Genomic DNA, 23,984 nt, shown 5'->3' on the forward strand with positions numbered 1-23,984 from the left:
GCATCGGACTGTCGGTATTGAAACGGCGACAGCATCTACGCATTTGTGGCCGTCACTTCAGGTCGAATTGCCAAAATAGTTTAGCGTGTCCGGTATTCGGGTAAACGCAAGCACAAGTGTACTGGCCGTTTTACCATGTTTTACGTGATGAACGGAGGCGCTATTGTCAACTGCTTGCACGGTGCCCCAGCCACCTGGCGGCACAAAGCTCAACCAAACACAAAGCTAATATAGCAGTAACCAAGCTTTTCTACTTTGCTGCTGGCTCAAATTTTTGGCAGGAGCGTAATCTTGAACACATTGTCTTTTTATATGTTTAAAAAGTTTTACACTTGGTTACAGGATTATTAGCTCTATATTTGACTGGTAAAGCTCTGCGCCACCAGAAGGCTGGACTGTGCATGCCGTTCAGGCCGCTCACGTACGTCTACGAAGCTCCTTCATCACAGCGGTATGGAGGGGCTTTAGCTTACGTCTCTGGCTATATGTCAAAACACCCAGCTCGCCTGTGGGGACCGGAATGCCAGTCACGCTCGGCACTGTGACATGCTTGCAACGCACGCTACTTGATAGCTCTCGCTGGGGATCCACGGCCGGGCTGCTAGCAGAGACTGAGAGGTTGGAGAGCCTTCGCGCGCTGGCTCCAAGACAACCGGAAGTGGACAACATGTCACAACATGGCATAGAGCCAGCGAAGGCAGAGCTTAGCCCCAATCACTCGGCAAACGAGTTGAGGAGGAAATGCATGGCCAGAAAGGAGGGTAACTTGTAATGGTCCGTAGCTCTCTTAATATGAGACGCTTCACTTAAATTTTGACGCGAATGTTTTACTGTAGCTGTACCCTACGCCTCTACGAAATTTGTCCGAACTGTTTCAGGGACTCTTTAAACTGGAGCACTGAGTACTTGGTACATCAGGTTAGAACTTTGTACGAATAGTGTATGCACACAGAAAAATATGACTGGCCAAGATTTGAAATCATAGAGTGAATGAAACTCCAGTACTAATTGTCGTGTGCCTCAAGACTTGTGAAGAGACTGAAAAACTTTACTTGCTGTAAAAAAGCCTAATTTGTCGGTCAGGTTGAAATTTTAAAGAATTACATTGTGTACATGCAAGAACATCTGGTGAAATGCCAAAGCCATGGAGTGATTAGAGGTGTCACAATAAATTATCGAAGTACCATGGCAATCACAAAAATGTCCTTTTGAGGACCGAAACAACCTTTAAATTGTCCCTTTGAGGGATTTTGTACAGATTTTGAGCATACTTTACACATATCTGGGCTAGACATACAGGTTTCGAAAATGTTAATTTTAGGGCATCACTTGCACAAGATCGCACTTTCAATTAGCAGGTACCAGAGAGAAAATTGCACGCCTCACCGGCTTTGGAGGAGCCATGGCAGTGATTGTGCAGAGAGTGACATCAGTGTTCAAAAAAGCGTATGATCGACAGTGGTGGTGGTGGGTGGCACGAGTGTTGACTGCCATGGAAATGAAATGACAGTTCAGGTCAGACAAATGACCTATGTGCAGCTAGGGTTATCTTGCAGGGGGGGTGTTCAGGTGGTTCAGATGAGGGGCTAATCTATTACTAGAAATGGAGTCCATTGGAGTACAAATGGAGTGCAAATCTGGTTGTCCTCTCTTTTTTATACTTTGAAGTTGTAAATGTCTCGAAATGTTACGTACAGTTGAACCCACTTGTAAGCATCCCAGCTATAACGATTTATCGGTTAACAACCAAATTTAACTGCATTTAGGATTTTCAGACCCGTGCCTATTGAAGCTCTGTCCAAATATAACGAACACTTTCAAAAGTGGCATACTTTTGCAAATGAACACTTCAAACCAGTCCCAGTAAAAGATGGGTGCACGTGAAGCTTGGAAGTGCGACCGAACCAGGCACACGGCAGTGTGAATAGTGCAGATTTCAGAAGCCGCTAGGAAAATCACTGGGCCTCTTCGATTTTCCGTCCCTGACAGTCCCGGACTGCCTGAGATGGTGCTTTCAGCCACTGAGCGTTGCGTATGCAGCGTCTCAGGCAGTCCTGGGCAGTCCGAGGCTGCAAATCCAAGAAACCCACTCGCTTTCAACCCAGCTGGGGTAACTATGCTTTCGAGGCAAGTCTTCAGCGTGCTTCAGGGCAAGGCAGTGCAGGGTATGGCACAGGCCACGGCTGCAGGGTGCAGCCGTGGCCTCCAGAACAGCACTGGCACGTGCGAAGGTGCTATCTCGGAGTCCACGATGGCAAAATTCTCGTTATTGCGCAGTTCTCCGTGCAGCACCGCATTTACCACGCCTATTTGGACGATTTGGACCAATGGCAGCTCAAGTATTGCTATCTCATCGTTGCTGTTGATATTCACTTGGCCCGAGTCAGCGTGAATGCGGCACAACATGCCACTGCCACGCAATGTTGCAAAGAGTCGGTGACTACTACGTGGTTATCGAGAGATCACAGTTCATCGACGCTTCATTACGTTGTTGCTGATAATGGTTCGCGATGGCGTTGTAGCTTTGGAACTTTGTACTTTTTCGGCCAAAGTGACATAGAAAACGTAACGTAGAACGTAAACGTAGAATGCGTGTGGCTGATGCTGCAGCTGGTAACGGCAAGACCTTTGCAAAATGCCGGCATGTTGGAGCAGTTTCTACTTCCAGCCAACTACAAAGCTTCGCTATCGTATGGAGAATCCTCTCAGGGCCCCCCGATAGTAATATATATCACAAGCTTTTGCAGGAAAGTGGCAGCGGCTGCTCTCATAGTTTCGGAATGGCAGGTGATTGGAACTGGCCGGGCGCGGTTTTCAAAGAGCTACAATGCTGCATTTCGTTCTTTGGATTACATTTTAAACGGAAACATTCAGGTAGATGCGGGAGAATGCCTGGAAGAAAAATGGAAATACTGAAAATCAGATTTTCAGACCAAAGTGGTGTCGAATAGCAACTGCCAGTGCCAGTTTCAGTGCAGTTCATTTTTTCATGATTTGAAGGGAGAATTCACAAAACGAACTGCTGATACAATGACCGCTTTTCATGGAACTATCGAGTGTGTTATAATATGGGTTCGAGTGTATACCTATGACCATAATCGTGAGCCTCTTTTTATGTCCACTGCAGGTCGAAGGCCCCTCCCAGCGATGTCCTATTACCCCTCCCCTGTCTTGCGCTAGCTGATTCCAACTTGCACCTGCAAATTTCCAAATTTTGTCACCCCACCTAACTTTCTGCCGTCCTCGACTGTGCTTCCCTTCTCTTGGTACCCATTCTGTAACTCTCCTGGTCCACCGGTTATCTGCCCTACGCACAACATGACCCAACCAGCTCCATTTTGTTCTCTTAATGTCAACTAGAATATCGGCTATCCCCGTTTTTCTCTCTGATCCACACCACTCTCTTCCCGTCTCTTAACATTACGTCTAACATTTTTCGTTCCATTGCTCTTTGTGTGGTCCTTAATTTGTTCTCGAGCGTCATTGTTAACCTCCAAGTTTCTGCCCTATATTGTTTTTTTATTTTTCAATATTGCCAGTCTCTTTCTGAGACCATAGCATGTCGATATGTTAGCACCAGTAGAATGCAATGATTGTACACTTTTCTTTTCAACATCAGGGGTAAGCTTCCAGTCAGGATTTTTAAATGCCTGCTGTATGCAGTCCAGCCCATTTTTATTCTTCTATAAATTTACTTCCCATAATCAGGGACCCCTGTGAGCAATCGACCTAGATAAGCGCACTCCTGCGCAGACTCTCGTGGCTGACTGGCAATCATGAATTCTTGTTCCCTTGCCATATTTATGACCATATGATTAAAAAAAAAAGCTGTATTTTGGCTACCGGAATCCCTCTCCAACACAGCTGTAATTTATCTCTTAATCTTCATTCTTTACATGGAATGAGAGAGTGATAGCCAGCATCATCATTCATTGCTTACAAATGTTACAAGCTGCTTAGTAATCCAGTCGGGCATGGTACAAGGCAAGATCTATCGCTTCATTCAACACCGTGTGGATGCTCGACACGTTCACTGTCGCAAAGCTTTCAGGCCAAGTTTTGGAGCAGTGTACTATATTCCGAAAAACATGATGCAAATCCCAAGTGCTATTTGCAGCGTGCAGGCACTATTACTTTGGGACTCCTGACTCGATTCCTTTCCTCCGCGCTCGCAGGACTGCCTGAGCGGTGGCGTGGGTCAGCTAGAACCGTCGTACGAGTGGCGCTCCCTGGTGCTGTGTCGTACGTGCACCCCCAGGTGGGGGGAGGCTGTGCACGTGCGCCTGCCCCTCGAACCCCTGGAAGGGGCGCACGTGCGCGTGGAGCTACGACACTGCTCGGCACGCAGTGGGCGCGAGCCGCGGCTTCTGGCCTGCGCACTGCTGCCCCTGCTGCAGCGAGGCACTGTGCTGCCCAACGGGCCACACGAGCTGCCCGTCCTGCGAGCAGACCCACCGGGAGGCGCCCAGGCACGCCACGAGGCTCTGCACCTCACCACCTTGCTCATTTCCACCAAGCTCACCCAGAACAGTTGAGTGAAAGAAAAGTTTGTGCTCAGTCATTTGTTAGCAGCATAATGTGGCTTTAGCATAATGCGCGCCAGACTTTAGCATAATGCAGATTCAGCATGATAAGGGCCATATTTGAATTCTCATTATGGTGTAATAACAGTGCAGAAGCAAGATGCCAAGGTGGGCAGAGCTGGTTGGTTGGGATTAGGTTATTCCTTATGTCTGCGCTTGTTTTCCGCTGTTTCATATCGAGTTTATGCACAGTTCAAGTGGTGGTGTTCTTTTAGTGTAAATGTTAGGATGATTAACCCCTTAACTGTCGATGACGAGATAACTCATCATCACAGCAAGCATCCTCTGGTGCCAATGACAAGTTTACTTGTGAAATTTTGGCAATCTTCTGAAAAAATTGCCACCAAAATATGCAGGTTATGAAAAATTACGCGCTTCTAAAAATTTTTTGGGACTTTGTCACGGCAGTTAGGGGGTTAAGAAATAAAAGCTTGTTTATTTGGCTAGAATATTACGTTCGGCTCAATTTCGCTAGCATGATCTCACATAAGATTGTTGAGATGTTTAGTTTTCATCTTAAAATTAGCGATGCAATGATACGTAAAGCACAATCCGAATGGTGAAATGGCCTACTTAATCCTACAGGAAGAAAGGAGAAAGGGCTCCTTATTCCCAAATGCTGACGTTTCTCATGCTCCTAATAAAATAATCACAGTGATTGGGCTTCACTTGTGGGATGCCATCTTCACTGCAGAAATTTTACTTTTAGACCTGCTTTGATCTGAGAATAATGGTATGTGTTGGTGGGTGACGAGATGCATGTGTCTACCTGTGCAGGGGACTTGCTGGCATTGCTACGCTGGAAGGAGCAGCCCGACGATGTGCCACAGGCGCTGCTTGGGCTCACCAAGCTGGACGGTGAAGAAATTGTCAAGGTGGGCAGTGTCCAGTGCTTGCAACGTATTTGTTTTACTCAAGCAGGAAATGATTATTGTCCACTCTCCTGTGGTGGTATGGTAACTGTGGCAATCTGCAGTTGCCTAATGTAAGGTCACAGGTTCAATTTTCAGCAGGGTGATTATGCTTGTGTGCTTTTGTTTATGTTATGGATGTAATAAGATGCAAAACATTGTTAACAAAGAACCAGTGTTGCCAATTTAGTAGGGTTGTGCGAATAGTGGATTTTGAGTTCGAGGCGAATTCGAAGCCAACAGTGATTTTGGCCAAATATTTTCTAATCGAATATCGAATAGTTGCCGTTTCAAAATTTTGGCCGCTAAGTAGCATGCAAGATAATTATTGGATATGTGCAATGACTAAATGAACTAATTTGTGAGAATGAGACCACAATTAATTCAAGTATGACTTATTTATTGTAATACATTTGACAATGTTGATGTCATTCACTCATCTTATCGCTTTCTTTTGGAATATTATAGTTTAAATGTTTTGAAACAGTGTTTATGAGTTTTCTCGCAAATAAATGTTTGTGAGCAATTATGAAGGTTATGAGAACTTTTTAAAGGTTCGAAACTGGTTTCTATAACTTAGTGTCTGGACACGGCGGTGGTGAGAAAAGAGTGCTGGCAACCAGGGTGCCAAGATTGGCGAAGATGCAAAGATGACGCCAGCATATACCGGCTTATCTGAAGCTCGTTGCTCAGTTTCTTTTACCCATTGTTAAACAAAGTTGATGAAATGACTGCAATTAATATACAGTCAACGTCTGAATTTTCGGACTCCCTAGGGGCCGTGAAAATGTCTAAAAAATCGGGCAGTCCGGAAACATGAATGCATGCCTCCCAAGGGCTCAAATTGCCACAGGCGCTTCCGAAATAGCTCTAAAGGCCTGCCAGTACACTTATTTGGCGTATTGGTGCTCATACTGAGATAAGAGACTGCGGGTGCACGCTTGTATAATTAAGGAATACATACCATGTTCCGTGACCATTGCCCCTTCCTACTCTTGGTATGCTTCACCGCGTAACACTGCTGTATTAAGGCGAAGCTGAATTTTGGAAACTGGCATTATGCAACACGTCATGCTTTTTCGAGCTTCGAAGCCATTGACAAAGATCGCAAAGGCGGAGTCGGCGCCATTTCAGTTCGTCAACAGCGGCGAACTGTTTCAATGAAAGATCCAAAGGCCTGTGTGGCACACGCAGCACAGTCAGCGTAAGTTGGAGGAGGGCCTCTGTAGGAGCTCCAATTTCGGCACCACGCACTACAGGGTCTTCGCGGCGAAGTCTCTTCAGATAGTTTTCACGAGAACGATCTGAACTGTCTGCCCGGCATCGACGGGGAGCTGCAGCTTGTGCGTCTCTCTCCAAAGCGGTCTGCTGAGCCCGATGTTGGCTGGTTGCAGCCGTGCGCCTAGCTCTACGATTCGTTTCTTCAGCAGCGGTTCGTACCTTGCGAGGAGGCCCCATAACGTGCACTGAAGAGTAAACACAGGTATCCAGACTACGTGGCGCACATGTCACAACCCTTGACCCGTGGCACGGTATGTCGCTGCTGTTGATGATGGTGGCAGTGGTTTCTTGGCATCCCCTTCGAAACGGGGTGGTGACAAATAGTCACCTAGCCCTGCTAGAGTTAACCAGGCATAGAGTTGTAGCATGCAACTGCTATATGCCACTGCTACATCAAGGGACACCTGGTGGAATATAACGGAGCTGCAATGCTAAGTTTGTACGTATTGACACTACGCAGCGCGCATGTCACATCGCGTGTCCAATGGCGTGATATGATGCTAATGATGATGATGATGATTTTATGGCATTGCCTTTGAAATGGGATGGTGAGAAACTGCCACCTAGCCTGCTTGAATTAATCAGGTATGGCATACATGTTTTTCATTACATCAATAGTTATACATCTCCGTAATCTTTTTCTTCCTCAAGACTTCTCTATTTGCCTTGTACCGCTACCTATGCAACCGCTACATGGCGTGCCACCTGGTGTAACAATATGCAAATGCAATGCAAAGGGTGCACGTATAAACGCTACGCAGCGTGCATCTCGCATCGCAAAACAAGTGACACGATACGATGCTAATGATGATGATGATGATTTAATGGCATTCCCTTTGAAACGCGGCAGGGACATAGTCACCTTGCCAGCCTGATTTAATGAGGCACGCAACATATATATTTTTTTATAATCATGTGTGCAGCTCCTTAAACTTCTTTTACCTCCTCAAACCTTCTTTAACTGCCTTGTATCGCTCGCTACCTGTGCATATGCTACTTGTCATAACATGTAATAATATGCAACTGCAATGCAAAATGTGCACGTATCAATGCTACGTGGCGTGCATGTCACAGTGCCAGTCTGCAATTAAGACTAATGGTGAAGGGCACTCGTTCAAAGTGACACTAGATTTGCCTGTCTGACAGGGGTACTATAGCAGGATCAAGGCAACATGCCGCTACTTGTATCAACTTACGTAAATCGTTTACTGTGCAAAGCAGTTAATGTCACTTCTGTGATGGCACAGTAACAATGATGGCACCACACTGGTCATCTAGTCTAGGACATCTGGTTTGACTCCTTTAGTGCCAAATCTTATCTTTACACATCATTTAGCTTGTCTGTGAGAATGATTTAAACTATGCTCTAAGAGTGACCTCCCTCAAATTTGGCTCCCTAGGGCACATCTGCGTTGTGAAGTTGCGTACAAGAGATTATATAATGTAGAGAGGCACTTTGATATATAAAGTGTGATGGGAAACTTGGTTTCCTTTGGGCACAGGATTCTTTTAGTAATGACATGGCAGACCGGGGCCTTTTACATGCAACACGGATATACACAGAAACGCTAACACGGTACAGAACGGTATACATGCATGCGGACTAGAATAAGAGCTCTGAAGATGTCTGTCCATCTATATAGTGATGTGCTTAGCACTCATGTAGCACGACTTGCCGGTGTGCGTCGTCGTTGCGGTGCCCGTGACAGTTGTCGTTGCGGCTGCGTCACTGCGTTGTCCGACACTTCAGCTCAGCTGGTATGTTGCTTGCGACGGCCACGTCCAACACCGTCACCTTCACGCCTGCACCTTGTTGCAATATGGATGCAGGGGAGAGAGCAGGCTGGCAGAGCACCAGGCCACTGCTGTAACGGGCCAGCGGCTCGTCAGCCACTCCTGGAACGCCTCAGCTGCTAGCACATCGGCTTAGTCGGCAGGTAGCTCAGGCGCCCCAGTTAACAGCACGAAGCTCTGTACCAGGCCGTTATGACAGCAGGCCACTCGTGCGCAGGAGAGCCCAGCCATGAGCGGGATCCCACCCCAGGTCCACATGGTAGCAGGACACCCGGTCACCTGTACCCGAGCCTTGAACTGTCTGTCTGCGAACCGCCGTTCGAGACCTCCGCTCACTCTCACACTCTGCGTGCTCTGCACGCCGCTTCCTTGTTTGTTCGTGGCGTGTGGTCGTCTTCTTCCGCAATCACTATCACCAATTCTCCTCATGCTGCTGCTACGAAATCACCATCACTCCAAGCCCGTCACATCACTTTGTCCTGTCACAGCCACACGCCACAATCCACAATCCACATCATCACATACAGCAATGGGCAAGAATTTGTTTCATAGTTCTCTCCATTTTCTTGTCGCTTGTGAATGCCACATTTACTTTGTCGGGTTCAGTGCCTAGCAAAAAGGCATGAAACATCTCTCTTTGTTTTTTTCAGTTCCTGCAGGACATCCTGGATGCACTCTTCTCCATGTTCTCAACAGCTGATGGCAACTCGACACCCTACTCGGGCCTTGTCTTCAAGACATTGGTGAGAGCCCTGTTTGCTTATTGCACAATGCTGACCACTGAACATGGGAAGAAGATGGGCGATAGTGCCAACTCACCTGCCTTGCAGTGCACCTGTGGAAGGGATCAGCTGCCAAGTCGGCCTTTCATGACTAATTTGCTCGCCACTGCCACATGCCCACACATGTGGGGGTCGGGAGTGGAAAGAGTTGGTGGGGTGATGTACTTTGGAGAGGTTGTCAGGCAGATTTATTTCCTGATCTCTTTTCAGACTAGTCCTTATAATGTTTGTGCTGTCTTTGGCCCTCTTTGGCACTTCACTTGGCAATTTTGGTTGTTTGTGTACACAATGCTTGACTACAGACACAGAGAGGTAGCGAACGAGATTGCTGACAAGAGCAACGAAGTCCACTACTTGGGTGCTAGGTGCATATACAGTGTGTGTATGTATGTATGTATGTATGTACCGTATTTATTCGAATCTAGGCCGATAGTCTTTTACAAATAATCATATACGAAACTCAGCTTAGATTCGAGGATTTTGAAAAACGTGCCAGTATTTAACTGAAACTGATAAATATGGTGCATAGTTAGCGCTATCTAGAAAAGTCAGTATCGCAGCTGCTACTAGCCGCGCCAGTAACCAACTGCAGTACATGAGCAACGTCGACATTTTGACCTGCGTCATATCGGTATCTGTACAGTGTACTAGAATACATGGGTATCGGTAGTACAGTATAGACCACTTATAACGCAACCGCTTATAGTGCAGGACCAGACATAGTGCGGTCTTTTCAGACTTCCGTTAATTTTCCCATAGCACTCTATGTATACACATATCACTTATAGTGCAGTTGCGGGAAACGAAATACCGGTTACAGTGCGGCTGCCTGGCAGTACGGAAGTCAGCGGAGACGGCGAACGCTCCCCTCAAACGGACACCCCAAGGAATGCTCGAGGAAGAAAGAGAGACGAAGTGGAGGAGAAGGGCACGTGGTGCGAACGAACAGCCAGTGAGGCTGAAACCAGAATCATGAGTGCGAATCGTGAAATATCACGGTGCGCATAGTGAGCGAGGGCTACGAAACTTCCAACGCCGGCCAAGGCTCGCTTCACGATAACGGCAGCAAACTAAACTTCAGGTAGCGGGCGGTGCTGGCACGGCACGGTGAAGGGCGCACGCGGAGACCGTGGAATGTGAGGGAGGAGGGCAGCAGGGAAGCGGATTTCGCCTCGGCAACTCCGCCGCTTCGTTGGCTCCCCTTGCCCTCACTCGTAGCTCCCTCACTTTCGACTGTCACCGTGCGGGCCCGCCGCCGTTCCAGCCGGTCAGGCGCCAGCTCTCTGAAGTTTCGTTTTCTGCCGTTATCGGAAAGCGGGCATTTGCTGGTGTGGGCAGTTTTGTTGGCCAGCCTGGGACAGCGCCGCTGCTTCCCTTTGCGCCGTAGCCGCAGCGTGCAAGGGCACGTGGTGCGAACGAACAGCCAGTGAGGCTGAAACCAGAATCATGAGTGCGAGTCGTGAAATATCACGGTGCGCATAGTGAGCGAGGGCTACGAAACTTCCAACGCCGGCCAAGGCTCGCTTCACGATAACGGCAGCAAACTAAACTTCAGGGAGCGGGCGGTGCCGGCACGGCACGGTGAAGGGCGCACGCGGAGACCGTGGAATGTGAGGGAGGAGGGCGGCAGGGAAGCGGATTTCGCCTCGGCAACTCCGCTGCTTCGTTGGCTCCCCTTGCCCTCACTCGTAGCTCCCTCACTTTCGACTGTCACCGTGCGGGCCCGCCGCCGTTCCAGCTGGCCAGGCGCCAGCTCCCCGAAGTTTCGTTTTCTGCCGTTATCGGAAAGCGGGCATTTGCCGGTGTGGGCAGTTTTGTTGGCCAGCCTGGGACAGCGCCGCTGCTTCCCTCTGCGCCGTAGCCGCAGCGTGCAAGGTCAACACATGACTAGAAAGTAGAGGAAGCATAAAGGAGAAAGAAGGGTGCACTGCCATTTTCTACGCGTGGCTACGGTAGCGTGGCTGAGACGTCGTCACGTACACGCATGTTCCGGCGCAATGCAGAATCAGCGACCTTGCCATTTGAGAGAGCGTGAAATTTCCGCCGCATTTTTTTTTTCTTTCTTTTGTTTGTTTTGTTCGCGCGCGAAATTGAGGGGTCTCTCCTAAGCTTTTACTCTATGGCAGTGCCGGAGCAATGCCGGTCGGAGGTGCCGCCTCGTGATTTGGTTCGAATTAACGAGATTTGACTGTAAATTGAATGCAAACGTTCTAGCCGCATTCCTCGACTGCCACATATGCGTGGCGGCTCGGTGCACATGTTTTGCATATGTGCAGGCTTGAAAATTGTTGCTTTGGTTATAGTGCAGTACCGCTTATAGTGCGGATATTCGCGACTCTGGCGACTTACGTAATAAGCGGTCTACACTGTATCGGTACAGTGTACTAGAATACACTGTAGTATTGGTATGGTGTAGCATCGGCGCACGGCGTGGCGTTATCGTAATGGCACCAAACAGGCGATGCCACTATAGTGCCGCTTCCTAACGAATAGTTGTGCTAGCCGTAGATGCATCGTCAAACGTTCAAGCCAGGCAGGACTTCGGGCATCGATGAGAAAACCATCCGTAATTAGAGGGGGCCACGGGTGCGTGAGCCACAACAAGGATGGCATTTACTCAAGAACTTTGATTGTGCGCTCCTTCAAAAAGTGCAGCATCTGTAATGTGCTTGATGGTACTGAATATAGTACACTGTTTGAAGACGACAGCGATAAGGAAGATTGCGACGAGGCTGGCAGCGATGATGATGGAAAATGAGCTCGGCATTCAATAAATGCTGTTTCATTTTGTGAACGCTGTGCTCGCTTTTTGTTTGGCCTACATTCGAGGCAAGTTCTTTTTCTGGCTTCGGACTTTGGGGGGTCGACTTAGAATCGGAGTCGGCCTAGATTCGAGTAAATACGGTATGTATGTATGTATGTATGTATGTATGTATGTATGTATGTATGTATGTATGTATGTATGTATGTATGTACGTACGTGCGTACGTACGTACGTATCAGGAAAACAATTTCTTCAGACCCAAACCACTTGCCCAATTCAAAACAAAAAACAATTCTGGCTATGTGCTTGTCTTGAAAGACTGTATTCCATTTGGTTAGCTGTGGTCATGGTTATGCATGCGGCATGACACCTGCTGTGGCACAGTGCTTTATGCTATTTTCTTCATTCTTGAAAATTAAACTTGAGTTATTAATTATTACTGTCTTTATGTAATTCTGTGCCTGGTCCCTTGCAGTTCATGTCACACAGTTATGCCTGTTAGCCCAGCAACCTGCCCTAGAAAACTGAAGACAAGCGATGACTCAATGTGGACCTTCACCTGTATGCTGCAGTGCTTTTTAGACTTTCCTCTTAGTCCATTCTTTAATATTTCAGCTGATTCATGTGCCATAATGTGCTGTTCATTTGTAGGTGTCTGTGATTGTCTTGACAAACTGTCAGCTGAATTGCACAGCTGCAGTGTATCCTCTTCATTTGTGTTCTCATTAGTATCGCGTTTTGGCTGTCAGCTTTTCGTGACTAGAAGTTCGATTACAGGCAAATGCCTATTTCTTCTCACGTGTAAGGGCTGCACCCTTTTAACAATGGAGCAGTTTAAGTCAGGCGTAATGTGTCTGCTGAATCCAAAAATGTGGGCCGATCCTGGCGGCAGTGCAGAAAGGGTCCAAGCGCAATGGCACATACCCCTGTGAACTAGTGAAGCTGAGCCTGGTTAAGTCTAGCTAAGCATGGTTGGGACTACTTAAGCTTAGTCAGTTATTGATAGGCAATTGATAGCCAATTGATAGCCAATAAATAGCTAAACGATAATCGATCAATAACTTTAGGAAAATGCTGGGGATGACTTGGTAGTGCTTAGCCTAGCCCAAATACGTGGCCAATACCTTGTGACAGCCAATCGATAGCCAATCAATAGCTTATCAATAATCGATCAATAATCAATAAATTCCGGTAAATGCTGGGGATGACTTGGTAGTGCTTAGCCTAGCCCAAAAGCCAGGACTGGCTAGATGCCCATCAACTCCGCTGTCTCTTTAGCATGGCACCTCCAGTGCAAGCTACGCTAATTTTTTTGTTGTATCAGCACAAACGAAGAGTTAAGAAGTTGTATATCAGTGACTTTCTTGTGCCTATAAATGCCTGTTCCTCTCATTCATGCCTATATATGCCTATTCCTGCTTTAGCTCCTGTAAATGATTTTTTGAGGCGCTTTTCTGTTTCTTCTATTTTGAAAGCACATTCATTTATTCTTTCCACAAGAGCTGACAGAATGGCCAGACGTGTGGCGGCTGCCTTTCGATGGGGGCAAAATGAAAAAACATCCATGTACCATGCATTGGGTGCACGTTAGAGAACCCCAGGTGGGCAAAATTAACTTGGGAGTCCCCTAATATGGCGTGTCTCATAATCACATTGTGGTTTCGGCACGTAAAGCCCCAGAATTTAATTAAATTCCGACATTGGTGTATGCGATTGGTTGTGCACCTTGTTCAGAAGTTGTACCCTACTAGTGTTCTTCACCTGGTCAGGTACCAGCACAGTGCAGTGAGACTCAGGGGTAGACAGAGTATGTTCTCTGTGGCACTTCTTTGCTCAGTGGTCTATAGATAACAGCACAAGAAAAAAAAAAAGGCAGATAGCGAAAAATGTGCACACTTGCAGCTGACTTCATAACTGAATCCGTTGCTTTGACACATGGCATAAACATCACTGGTGTCGAAACATTGAATGAAAAAAAAAAAATCTGGGAACAGAGCGAGGAACAGACTAAAGATAAGCAATCTTTGAGTGGAAGTGTGGGTGCACATGCATACACAGAGCATGCCTCTGAATGTTTCTGCTGGCTTTGTGCAGGTGTACATACTCAGCCTCCTGGAGAGCCCCAAGTTTGAGCACTTCAAGCCGGTCTTGGATGCTTACATCAAGGGGCATTTTGCAGCTGCACTTGTCTACAAGTGAGCCTGTCTGCATGTTTAGTTTTGCTTAATTTATTCAATCTTCACTGTTCTGCAGTCCGTCCACCAGAGCACGCCGCAGGTGAGAGAGTGACAGTGCATGATGAGACTTCTGACAGTGAAAGGAAACAATTCACTAGCCACAGTGTCACATACTTTCAGAAATTTAAGAATGCTGAAAACTTGCTCAAGTTCTGCTGTCATTCATGTCCTATCAAAAATAATTTGAAGGAGCCGTTTGGGAGGCTTTGCATCTGACTGGGCGTGAAGCAAACAACAACACCGTCGTGAAGACATTGATGAGATGAGGGTGCTATGGCCGTAATGATGACAACCTGATTCTCTGCAAATTTCATCAATCGCAACAGTCATTAAAAGCTTGGCGTGTGTGGTTCGTGCACCACTATGTAATCGATTCCCTACACTGTATGTGCTTGTTGTTTAGAAGCGGTTGCTGTGATTAGCTAAACTCAACTGACAATTTCATTTGCTAAGCCTAGCTATTGCTCAAGTTTAATGCTCGTCAGAAGTCAGTTTTGCAAACAAGATTAGCCTTTGGCTGGCTGCTGGTTAGACTTGTGTTCAATGCTTAGCAAGGTTAAATGTGTCAGCTAGTATTTTATTACATAATTTGAAACATATGAGCTGTCAGCTGAAAGTACAGTTCATGCCTTGAACGACTGTTGAGGCTTTAACAGTCATTGTGGCTTATGACAGCACATAGCCTCTTACATTTTTATAATGCCCACACAGTGCTGCTAATACCAGGCATCACGTAGAAAGTGTTACTTTCCGAGATGTTGGTCACAGTCTATGGGGTTCAGTGAGAGTGATGTCATATTTCGTTCAGCACATACCACTGCTGCTGATATATAGTTGCATGCAGAAATGAAGCGCCAGCAAAGCACAGAGAAAGTTGTTGATGCTCTAGCAATGATAGGGACAAAATGTCTGGGAAGGTGACACTGCTACAATGGACCATTGGCTCCCACACATTTCGGAGCATCTGGACAAGCAGTGCAAAAGCACAAGAGGCCATGAGCAATGTGGTGGAAGTTGACGAGGCTTATTGGGAAAACAGCTATGCATATAGGTGATGTTCCTTCTGGTTCAAACAGATAAGGACTATGAAACAACTTATGAGCACAATTGAACGGGGCACAAGTAGACGTGACGACCACAAATGTTGTACCGAAGGGGATGGTGGTAGGTACGGGTACATTTAGTCTTGCAGAAGTATGCCAGTCTAAGAAAAGCACTTCATTTTATAGACCTTTTTTTTATGGGCGCCACCATATGGCAGAAGCAGTGGCACCTTCTATGGGCTGTCAGCATGCTGGCTTGGGCAAACGTGCTCCGTGTTGTATGCCAGGAATACTCTTGGTGGCAGATGCTGGTGGTTGTTTTCAGGCTCACACCGTATATTTAGTAGGACGCGGCATCTTCTATGTTGGAAATTGTCCTGTCATGTGTACTGAAGTGATTTAACTTGGCATTGTCAAAGTTTCTGCTGACAGTGAGGCGGATGGAGCACCCAAGTGCGATGTGTACGTGCGTGTTTGAGTCTACAGTCAGCCTCAGAGATCAGTTGTGTATACAGTCGAACCCACTTGTAACAATATTCAAGTGCCACGAAAATTCCATTGTTCTATCCGATAATTGTTATAACCGGGTTGCATGAAAAAAAAATAAGGGAATGGCAGAGCTGTTGTGAGAAAACTACAATGGCGTGGAGGCCAGTGCCCCTCCTCACCACCTTCCTCCATCCGGCTACTGATTGTGTTGACTCGTTTAACTGTTTAACTCTGCTTCCTGCGTGCACAAGTCGCGGCTGTTGGCGTTCAGTAGTGCGTTTAAATTGAAAAAATGTCCGATTTAACAATAAAGAAGTGCTTTCCACGTCAACACACTTTTATTTACTGAATGAACCAGCAGATTCCTGTTGCGCTCGCAGAGGAGAAGGCATCGCGACTTCTGTCAAAGCGCTGCCGCGGCGTGCGTCTTCATCTGGGACGCGCTTTTCACTACCGCGCGCACATCCCGATTATTTTTTCACCTGTGTCGCCATGTCGCCGCCCGTCGCGATTTAGACGGTGCTTTTCATCCTTGACAGCTATGCAGTGAGTAAAAACGAAACTTTGTTTGCCGCAACCTACTGAAGGCGCGCAACCGACACACGCACTGAATCAAAACGAAACAACCGTTTGCTGCAACTACGGACGAAACCACGGTCGCTATCGAAGTGATCATGGATGGCGACTACTCAGTTATGAAGGCATGCAGCCGACGCGCGTACCGAGTCAAAACGAAACTACTGTTTGCCGCAACCGCTGCGGATGAAATCGGAGCTGCTATCGATGCGATCATGGATGGTGACTAAGCAGTCATGAAGGCCCGCGGCCAACGCGGTGCTATGCGTGGTGGTGAACGCAAGATTGAAGCCTTTAAAGGCACAAATGGGCACGAAGCGTTCTGGCGTTGCTTTCATTCCAGTACGATTTTCACTAATGTCTATGGCGATCCGAACGCCGTTGCTGCATTTCAGTGTGCGTTAACGCCGTTTTGGCTCGATTGCGTCGCACATTTGCGGCACTCCACCAGCCGAGCGCTGTCAAGTTCAGCTAGCGCTATTTGTACAGTTGGCACGGTCCATTCATGTTTCGGAGGGTCGCGCGACGCAGAGCTATGAGCACAGCCCATTCGTGTTTGGAGGGGTGGTAGGGCAACGGAACAGAGGTGCACGAGGCTGGCGATGCGTAGGAAGATGGAAAACAGCGCGCGGTGGCATGCAACAGCTCAAATTTCTTATTTCTTTTTTATTTTCAAGGAGTTCGCATTCCATTCCCTTTCGGCATGGACACTCAGTAGCCATACTTCATCATTATAACCGATAATGCGCCATGGAGGCATTTTAATAAGCAGGTTATTTCATCATAGCAAACATACGAAAGTTGACGGTGCAGCAGCTTCTCATTGTTGTAACCGATATATTGTTAAAACCGGTATTGTTATAAGTGGGTTCGACTGTATTTCTAAAAATTTGTTTCACGACTGTGCTGTTGCTGTGACATTCTCCCTGTAATTCTATGCTGTGGTTTAGTAGCAAATGAGTAGTTAAGAAACACGAAGGATTATTGTAACAGCGTGAGTACTGTTCTGCTATGGAATAGTAAGTTTGGCTCTTCATTTGACAAACATTTAAATTGTTACCTGGATATACATTGTGCCACTACCTTGTTTATTGGACAAATGAAGTAGTTTTGTTTCGCAATAACAGCAGATAACATACAGTGTGAATCACACATGTTGAGTGGTAGTGTGGTGGGCTGTGAACAGTGCGAGTGTCCAAAGCAGTGGTAGCTGCTGGGTGAAAAAAGCATTTAAAAATAGATTAAAATCCATAGCCATCGCCCAGTGGGTAGGACGCCCGGCTCGGCTGCGGGACCTCTATGGTTCAATCTCCACCACCAGACATCCACTGGTTTATAAGATGGGTACAACAGTCTTCTGGCCAGGCTTTCCAAGGATGCATTGCTTGGGAGAGGTTCGAACAGACCGCTATGCTTGCTGTGCAAGAACCAAGAAAAACAAACACTACACAAATCTCAAAAGCAGTCTGGCAGTCCCATGCCTCCAACTTCTGAATAAGTGGGCATCCTTCCAAGCATCTAGAACTCCCATAGCTGCTGAGCACCTGGCTGGGAGTGCATTTGTACCTATTTTACTGGTAGGTGCCTGGCGACAACACTCGTCTGCCTCCCACAGCAACAACGGCCCACGCAGGGGCATCTGCTTAAGCAGGAGTGTGCTGTGTGGCCCCACCATGGACCCATGCACATTGGGGTTGGATCCTCCTGCATTTAACCGTGCGTGGCTTAGCCCTGTCTGGGGAAAAGGGGATCTCAACGCTCGGTTGTTTATATGGGTTCTCATGTCAAAAGAGCGCCCTCTAGGAAATTGCAAAGGTCTCTGGGTGTACCTTCTCCTACCAAAGCTTTAGTAAAATAGGCAAACATCTGCCATTGCTGCAGGAGGCAGACCAGTGCTGCCGACGGGTACCTACCAATAAAATAGGTACAAGCACGCTTCCAGCCAGGCGCCCGGAAACTACACCGTGTTCTAGACACTTGGAAGCGCTATTGCTGCACCTATTGTGAAGCATGGCAGTAGCGCACCCAGATCTCTGCCAGGGGGGGGGGTTGACAGTTTGCCAATACCATCTAAACAGCACTAATTTCGATTTCTTCACGGGAAATTGTCAAAAAATGCGCTTTTTGCGAGTGTGCAGACTTTTGCGCCTTACATCTTAGTTGCAGTACTCAAATGCGCAAGGAAAGAAAAGGGGTTAAACAAAAGAGGGGGGGGGGTTAAGTTGGCCTCAGAGGGGGGGGTTGCAACCCCTGAATTCCCCCCCCCCCCCCCCCCCCCGTAGGTGCGCCACTGTGGCATGGGACTGCCAGACTCTTTTTTTGAGATTTGTGTAGTGTTTTTGTTTGTCTTAGTTCTTAGTTAGCGGTGACAGGGCTCGTCACTTGTAGACATCAATGCGTCCAGTGCCAGTCAAGTGAAATATCGCAAAAGTGATTGTATTCCCAAAAGTGACTGACCGAAAATACCACTCCTGTTGATCGCACCATTTTGCCATTGCTCTCACCGTATTGCGCACAAATTCTTCACATTTGTGGAGCTCCAGTGCATCTTGCTTCATGCAGAAACATGCTTTTCAGGGGTCTGCTGCGATGCGTGGCACACTGTGCAGAGCTGGCCAGCGATGCCGGGGACGAGGCCCCTTCTGTCGAGCACTGCTTTGCATCGCTCGAATCAGTTATGCAGTTTGTTGTGCAGTCACGCCTCCTCCTCAGCCGTGCAACAGGCACTGACCCGAGCGAGGGCTTCTCGGCTGACCTGCAGCCCATGCTGGCGGCTTGCGAGCGCATGCTGACCGTGGGGGCCCCAGGTCCTCCCACCCTGGCACAGGTGAGTGCTCTGCACTTGATGATACTCTGACTTCCGAAGTCTTCATTCTGAGCTGGTTTGAGCATCTTTACAGTAGTTAACTGTGTTGGGTTCTTTCAGTTCTGGAATTATTTGTAGGCCGCATGTGATTTGCTGTCTGATTCTGCACCTCTTGAACACGTGGCAGTGACACATGACACTCTTAAAGCACCACTTTCAGAGAAAAAGGAGACTATGCACAAGGTGCTGTCGCAGCATGTCGGTGCGCAGTTGCATTCAGATACTGCAATTCTATAGATGATAATGAGATAGATGCTACACTGACACAATGCTTGCCTTCTTCAATGATTCTTGGCTCAATTATCAACTTCATGCGCTTATCTTGTCTTCTTGCAGCAACAGAACATGTGTCAAAGTTCGGTGTGCACTTACAATCCTGAGAGTAAATTGCCAGGTGACCTTCTCTGCCATTCCTAACCTTGTGTCGGTGCTGTTGCAGCCTTTCATTCAAACATTGGTCCGCTTGGCCTACGTATTTTCTGCTGCACAACAAAGGTATTTCATAGACCACAGCCACCTGATAAGTCACATACTTGCTTTTGTGGTTTACAATGCACACATTCAGCACATGAACGTTCGAGCTGTAGCATAAACTCAGCTCAGGGCCAGGAGGGGCTGGGTCACGAGATTTATGAAACAGTTCAGACTCAGCCTTTCACACAGACTTCAATGTGACAGAATCTCCCTAGCCACTTCGAGGGAAGCTCATTGCATTCCAGTGCTACCTAATTAAGAAACGGCTGGAGAAGGGCTACGAACTGGGTCAAATCGGGAATGTGGATGAGACGTCAGTCCACTTCAGTTTGAATTCCTTTGGTGTTCATGATTAATGAAAAGGGCTAAAGAAGTTGAGGTCAGAACTGCGGGGTATGAGAAGTAACGAACAACGACGATGCTGTGTTTCAGTGCTAATGGGCTGAGGAAGCTTGTGCCGTGCATTGTTTTCAAGTGCAAGACTCTTTTAAGCCAGAGAAGTGGTCTCTAAGAATGTCGTCGCATGCATTCACAGGAATGAGTGGATGGTGGAGGGCTGGGCCAAGGTGATTTGACCCAGCCCTCATGGCCCTCATGGATTTGAGCCAGCCCGCATGACGCTGCCTAACCCTGGGCAGCGCCATGCAGGGGCCTTGTTGTGTAAGGAGTTGCTCCTGGTTCTCCACTCCTGAAGCATTTCGTGAAGGGCATGCTTTCAAAAGGTTTTACGGGCATTGCAATAATACCCAGAGGCATGACGAGCCAACTGCAGCCGCTCAATATCGCTTTCAACAACCCATTCATCAATAGGCTTTGTATACATTATACAGTCGAATCCCCCTACAACGAATGCCGCTACAACGAAATTTCCGCCACAACGAAGATTTTAGGATTCCCCGTCAGCTGCCCATAGAAAGTAATACAAAAAAAGTCCCTTCATAACGAAGGTGTTTTATTCGGTATTTCCGCTTCAACGAACTTTTCGAGAACGAAACTGTGACTGAATTGAAATTGAAACTGCCGAGTAGTCAAATTAGAAGGCCCTTCCAAAGCTGTGACGATCGTATGTCCGCTTGAACGAGGTTTTCGCGAACGAAATGAAATTCAAAGTACCGGTTTAAGCCACTGCAATCCATAGCCACGCGTGATCACCACGCGCCAGGGGATCACCACAATCGCTGCCGTTTTCTGTGGTGTGTGTCCGGGTGAAATGGCTACGCCAACGAAGAAGCGTAAACTTCTCTCTCTTGAGGAGAAGGCACATACAATCGCCGAGGCAGAAAGCAAAAGGAAAAATCTCGCAGTTTCGCCCGCAAGGCGAAGCATCGGTTGCGATAGCAAGTTAGTAGACAGCTATACGAACTAATGATAGTAGTTTTCTTGTAAACATTCGCTAACTAAATTACCGGGCACGGTGTCACACGCACACAGATAAACATGAACAGATCTCGCTCGATGACCGCGGAAACTCCGTGTCAACACGCTGGAGTGAGACGCGGCAATAACAGCGAACGAATTGACCTCCGTGCCGTCACTCGCTTCACCGCGAACTAAACGTCGAAAGCACAGCGCACACGACTCTACCGGCACTAGTTGCACTTTGCCCCCATCGCAGATCGCTTTGAAGATGAGGCCCCCGCGGGCGCTCACTTTGTGCACGTCACATTTCAAGATAGCGGCCGTGCTGCAGCCGCTGTTGTCAACAAGATGCTAACGTCTCGTCGTTTGGGGAAAATGACTATCCGCTAGACACACCGACTCCGGCGACTGCTTTGAATGCAATGGTTCATTTTCGCCTCATCAGAAAAGTTATCCGTACCCACGACAATGCGATGGCTCTTTTAACGGACTCTGAGACTCGCGTAACACCTTTGCTTGCCGTGAAGCGTAAGAAATCCAGGCTGACCGACTTCGGGAAATAAAAATTCCGGTAAGTGCAAGCTTGCCAAGCTTGCCGACTTTGTCATAAATATGCAGTGAAATTGCGATAATTCAAACCGCTTCATTGCGAAGGTGCGTGTGCCGCAAAATGAGTGTTTCGCGACCAGCCGGGCACGCACATTGGATTAGGCGTCAGCCGCAATGTACGAAAAATGCTGTAACAGCGGCGCAAAATGCATTCTCTCGTGAAGTTGACACTTTATCGACTGCCGTCGGTACCTCTCAACCTTTGCCCCCCACCGCCATCGCGAAGATTTCCCTGACGATGGTTTCGGTTTCGTTCGCGGCTTTGCCGTTTGGCGTACGTACCGTATTTACTCGATTCTAAGCACCCCCTTTTTTTCGTGATCGCGATGCCCAAAGTGGGGGGGGGGAAGGGGGCTGCTTAGATTCGAAAAATCTCCGTGACGCTCGGCTCCGGCTACGCGCGACGCGCGAGCGTCACAAGTCCGCGCGGCTCTGCAGTCGCGCTGCGGACGCCGTGCCACCTCGGGAGTGCGACGGCTCCGGCTACGCGCGGCTCGCGGGCGTCACGAGGCGGCTTGGCTACGCGCTCTTCTTAACAAATTGGCGAATGCTTAGATTCGCGTGCAAACTTTTCCCCCAATCTTTTTCGCGAAAATAGAGGGGGGGGGGGTGCTTAGTATCGCGAAAATACGGTATATACATACCAATTCACGTCAACGAAGTTCCGCCACAACGAAATTTTTCGTGTGTCCCGTGAATTTCGTTGTAGCGGGACTCGACTGTACTATCCTATCAAGAAAGGGGTCAGGCACGGAAACACAATCTCTCCACTGCTATTCACTGCATGCTAGAAGATGTATTTAAGCTCTTAGACTGGGAAGGCTTAGGAGTGAGGATCAACGGCGAATACCTCAGCAACCTTCGGTTTGCAGATGACATTGTCCTATTCAGCCACAATGGGGACCGAGAAAGTGTAAGAGTGGGGTTGAAGATCAATATGCAGAAGGCAAAGATAATGTTCAATAGTCTGGCAAGGGAACAAGAATTCAAGATCGCCAGTCAGCCTCTAGAGTCTGTAAAGGAGTATGTTTATCTAGGTCAATTACTCACAGGGGACCCTGATCATGAGAAGGAAATAAAATTGGGTTGGAGTGCATACGGCATGCATTGCCAAATCCTGACTGGGAGCTTACCACTGTTGTTGAAAAAAGTTAAGTGTACAATCATTGCATTCTACCGGTGCTAACATATGGAGCAGGAACTTGGAGGTTAACGAAGAAGCTCGAGAACAAGTAAAGGTCCGCACAAAGAGCGATGGAACGAAAAATGTTAGGCCTAACGTTAAGAGAGAGGAAGAGAGCGGTGTGGCTCAGAGAGCAAACAGGGATAGCCGATATTCTAATTGACATTAAGAGAAAAAATGGAGCTGGGCAGGCCATGTAACGCGTAGGATCGATAACCAGTGGACCATTAGAGTTACAGAATGGATGCTAAGAGAAGGGAAGCACTGTCGAGGACGGCAGAAAACTAGGTGGGGTGATGATGTTAGTAAATTTCAACGTGCAAATTGGAATTAGCTAGCGCAAGACAGGGGTAATTGGAGATCACAGGGAGAGGCCTTCGCCCTGCAGTGGACATAAATATAGGCTGATGATGGCGTTATACTGACTGGCTGACATCCCTCACTCCTGACCATCAGCTCACTCCTGCCAAACACATCAACTGGGCTTCGCTTAAGGCAGTTTCATATGATGCAATGAATCGCATGACAGTCACAACGAATTCCCCCCCGCCATCTCCCTTTTGCGAAATCGAGCTGACGGGCAATGCCGGAATGCAATGCTGCCAGAGTGAAACATGACGCTCACTTCGCTCCGGCAGCAGCAGGAACAGCAGTGCATTTGGGGTATCACCTATTAAAAGCATGCACTTTAAAGTTCCAGTACACTTTGAAGTTCCAATGCCACTATGCCACACACGTGTGTGTGCTGTGAAACAGATAGGTGAAGATGCTTATTGAAATAGGATTGGCAGTGATGGCTGTGAATATTAACATGCGACAACCCTGCGAGATTTGCTGGTACCAGAAGAGGAATGTTTGCATGCTGACATTTTCACATGATGCGGGTAAGTGGCTACTTCTTTCGATTGCATGTGCCTCGTACCTTTTCTTGTTTACATAAGATCTAGCGGCCTGAAAACGTATCATATGATCGCACTTTCGTAACGTAATACATGAACATTGGTGCCGAAAGATCGTATTTTCAGGGAATGTA

General features: G+C 47.6%; 1 protein-coding gene across 1 annotated transcript in view; it reads left to right on the forward strand.

Annotated features, from left to right (window-relative positions):
* Positions 1-23,984, forward strand: part of LOC119461652 (dedicator of cytokinesis protein 3-like) — a 160,967-nt gene that overhangs the window by 52,078 nt on the left and 84,905 nt on the right. The window contains exons 12-16 of the mRNA XM_037723018.2: positions 4,176-4,530; positions 5,361-5,458; positions 9,220-9,312; positions 14,210-14,310; positions 19,038-19,287. Coding sequence (XP_037578946.1) covers positions 4,176-4,530; positions 5,361-5,458; positions 9,220-9,312; positions 14,210-14,310; positions 19,038-19,287 — 897 coding nt within the window. The remainder of the gene's footprint in view (positions 1-4,175; positions 4,531-5,360; positions 5,459-9,219; positions 9,313-14,209; positions 14,311-19,037; positions 19,288-23,984) is intronic.

Source organism: Dermacentor silvarum, chromosome 8, assembly GCF_013339745.2.
Source record: "Dermacentor silvarum isolate Dsil-2018 chromosome 8, BIME_Dsil_1.4, whole genome shotgun sequence".
NCBI lineage: Eukaryota > Metazoa > Arthropoda > Arachnida > Ixodida > Ixodidae > Dermacentor > Dermacentor silvarum.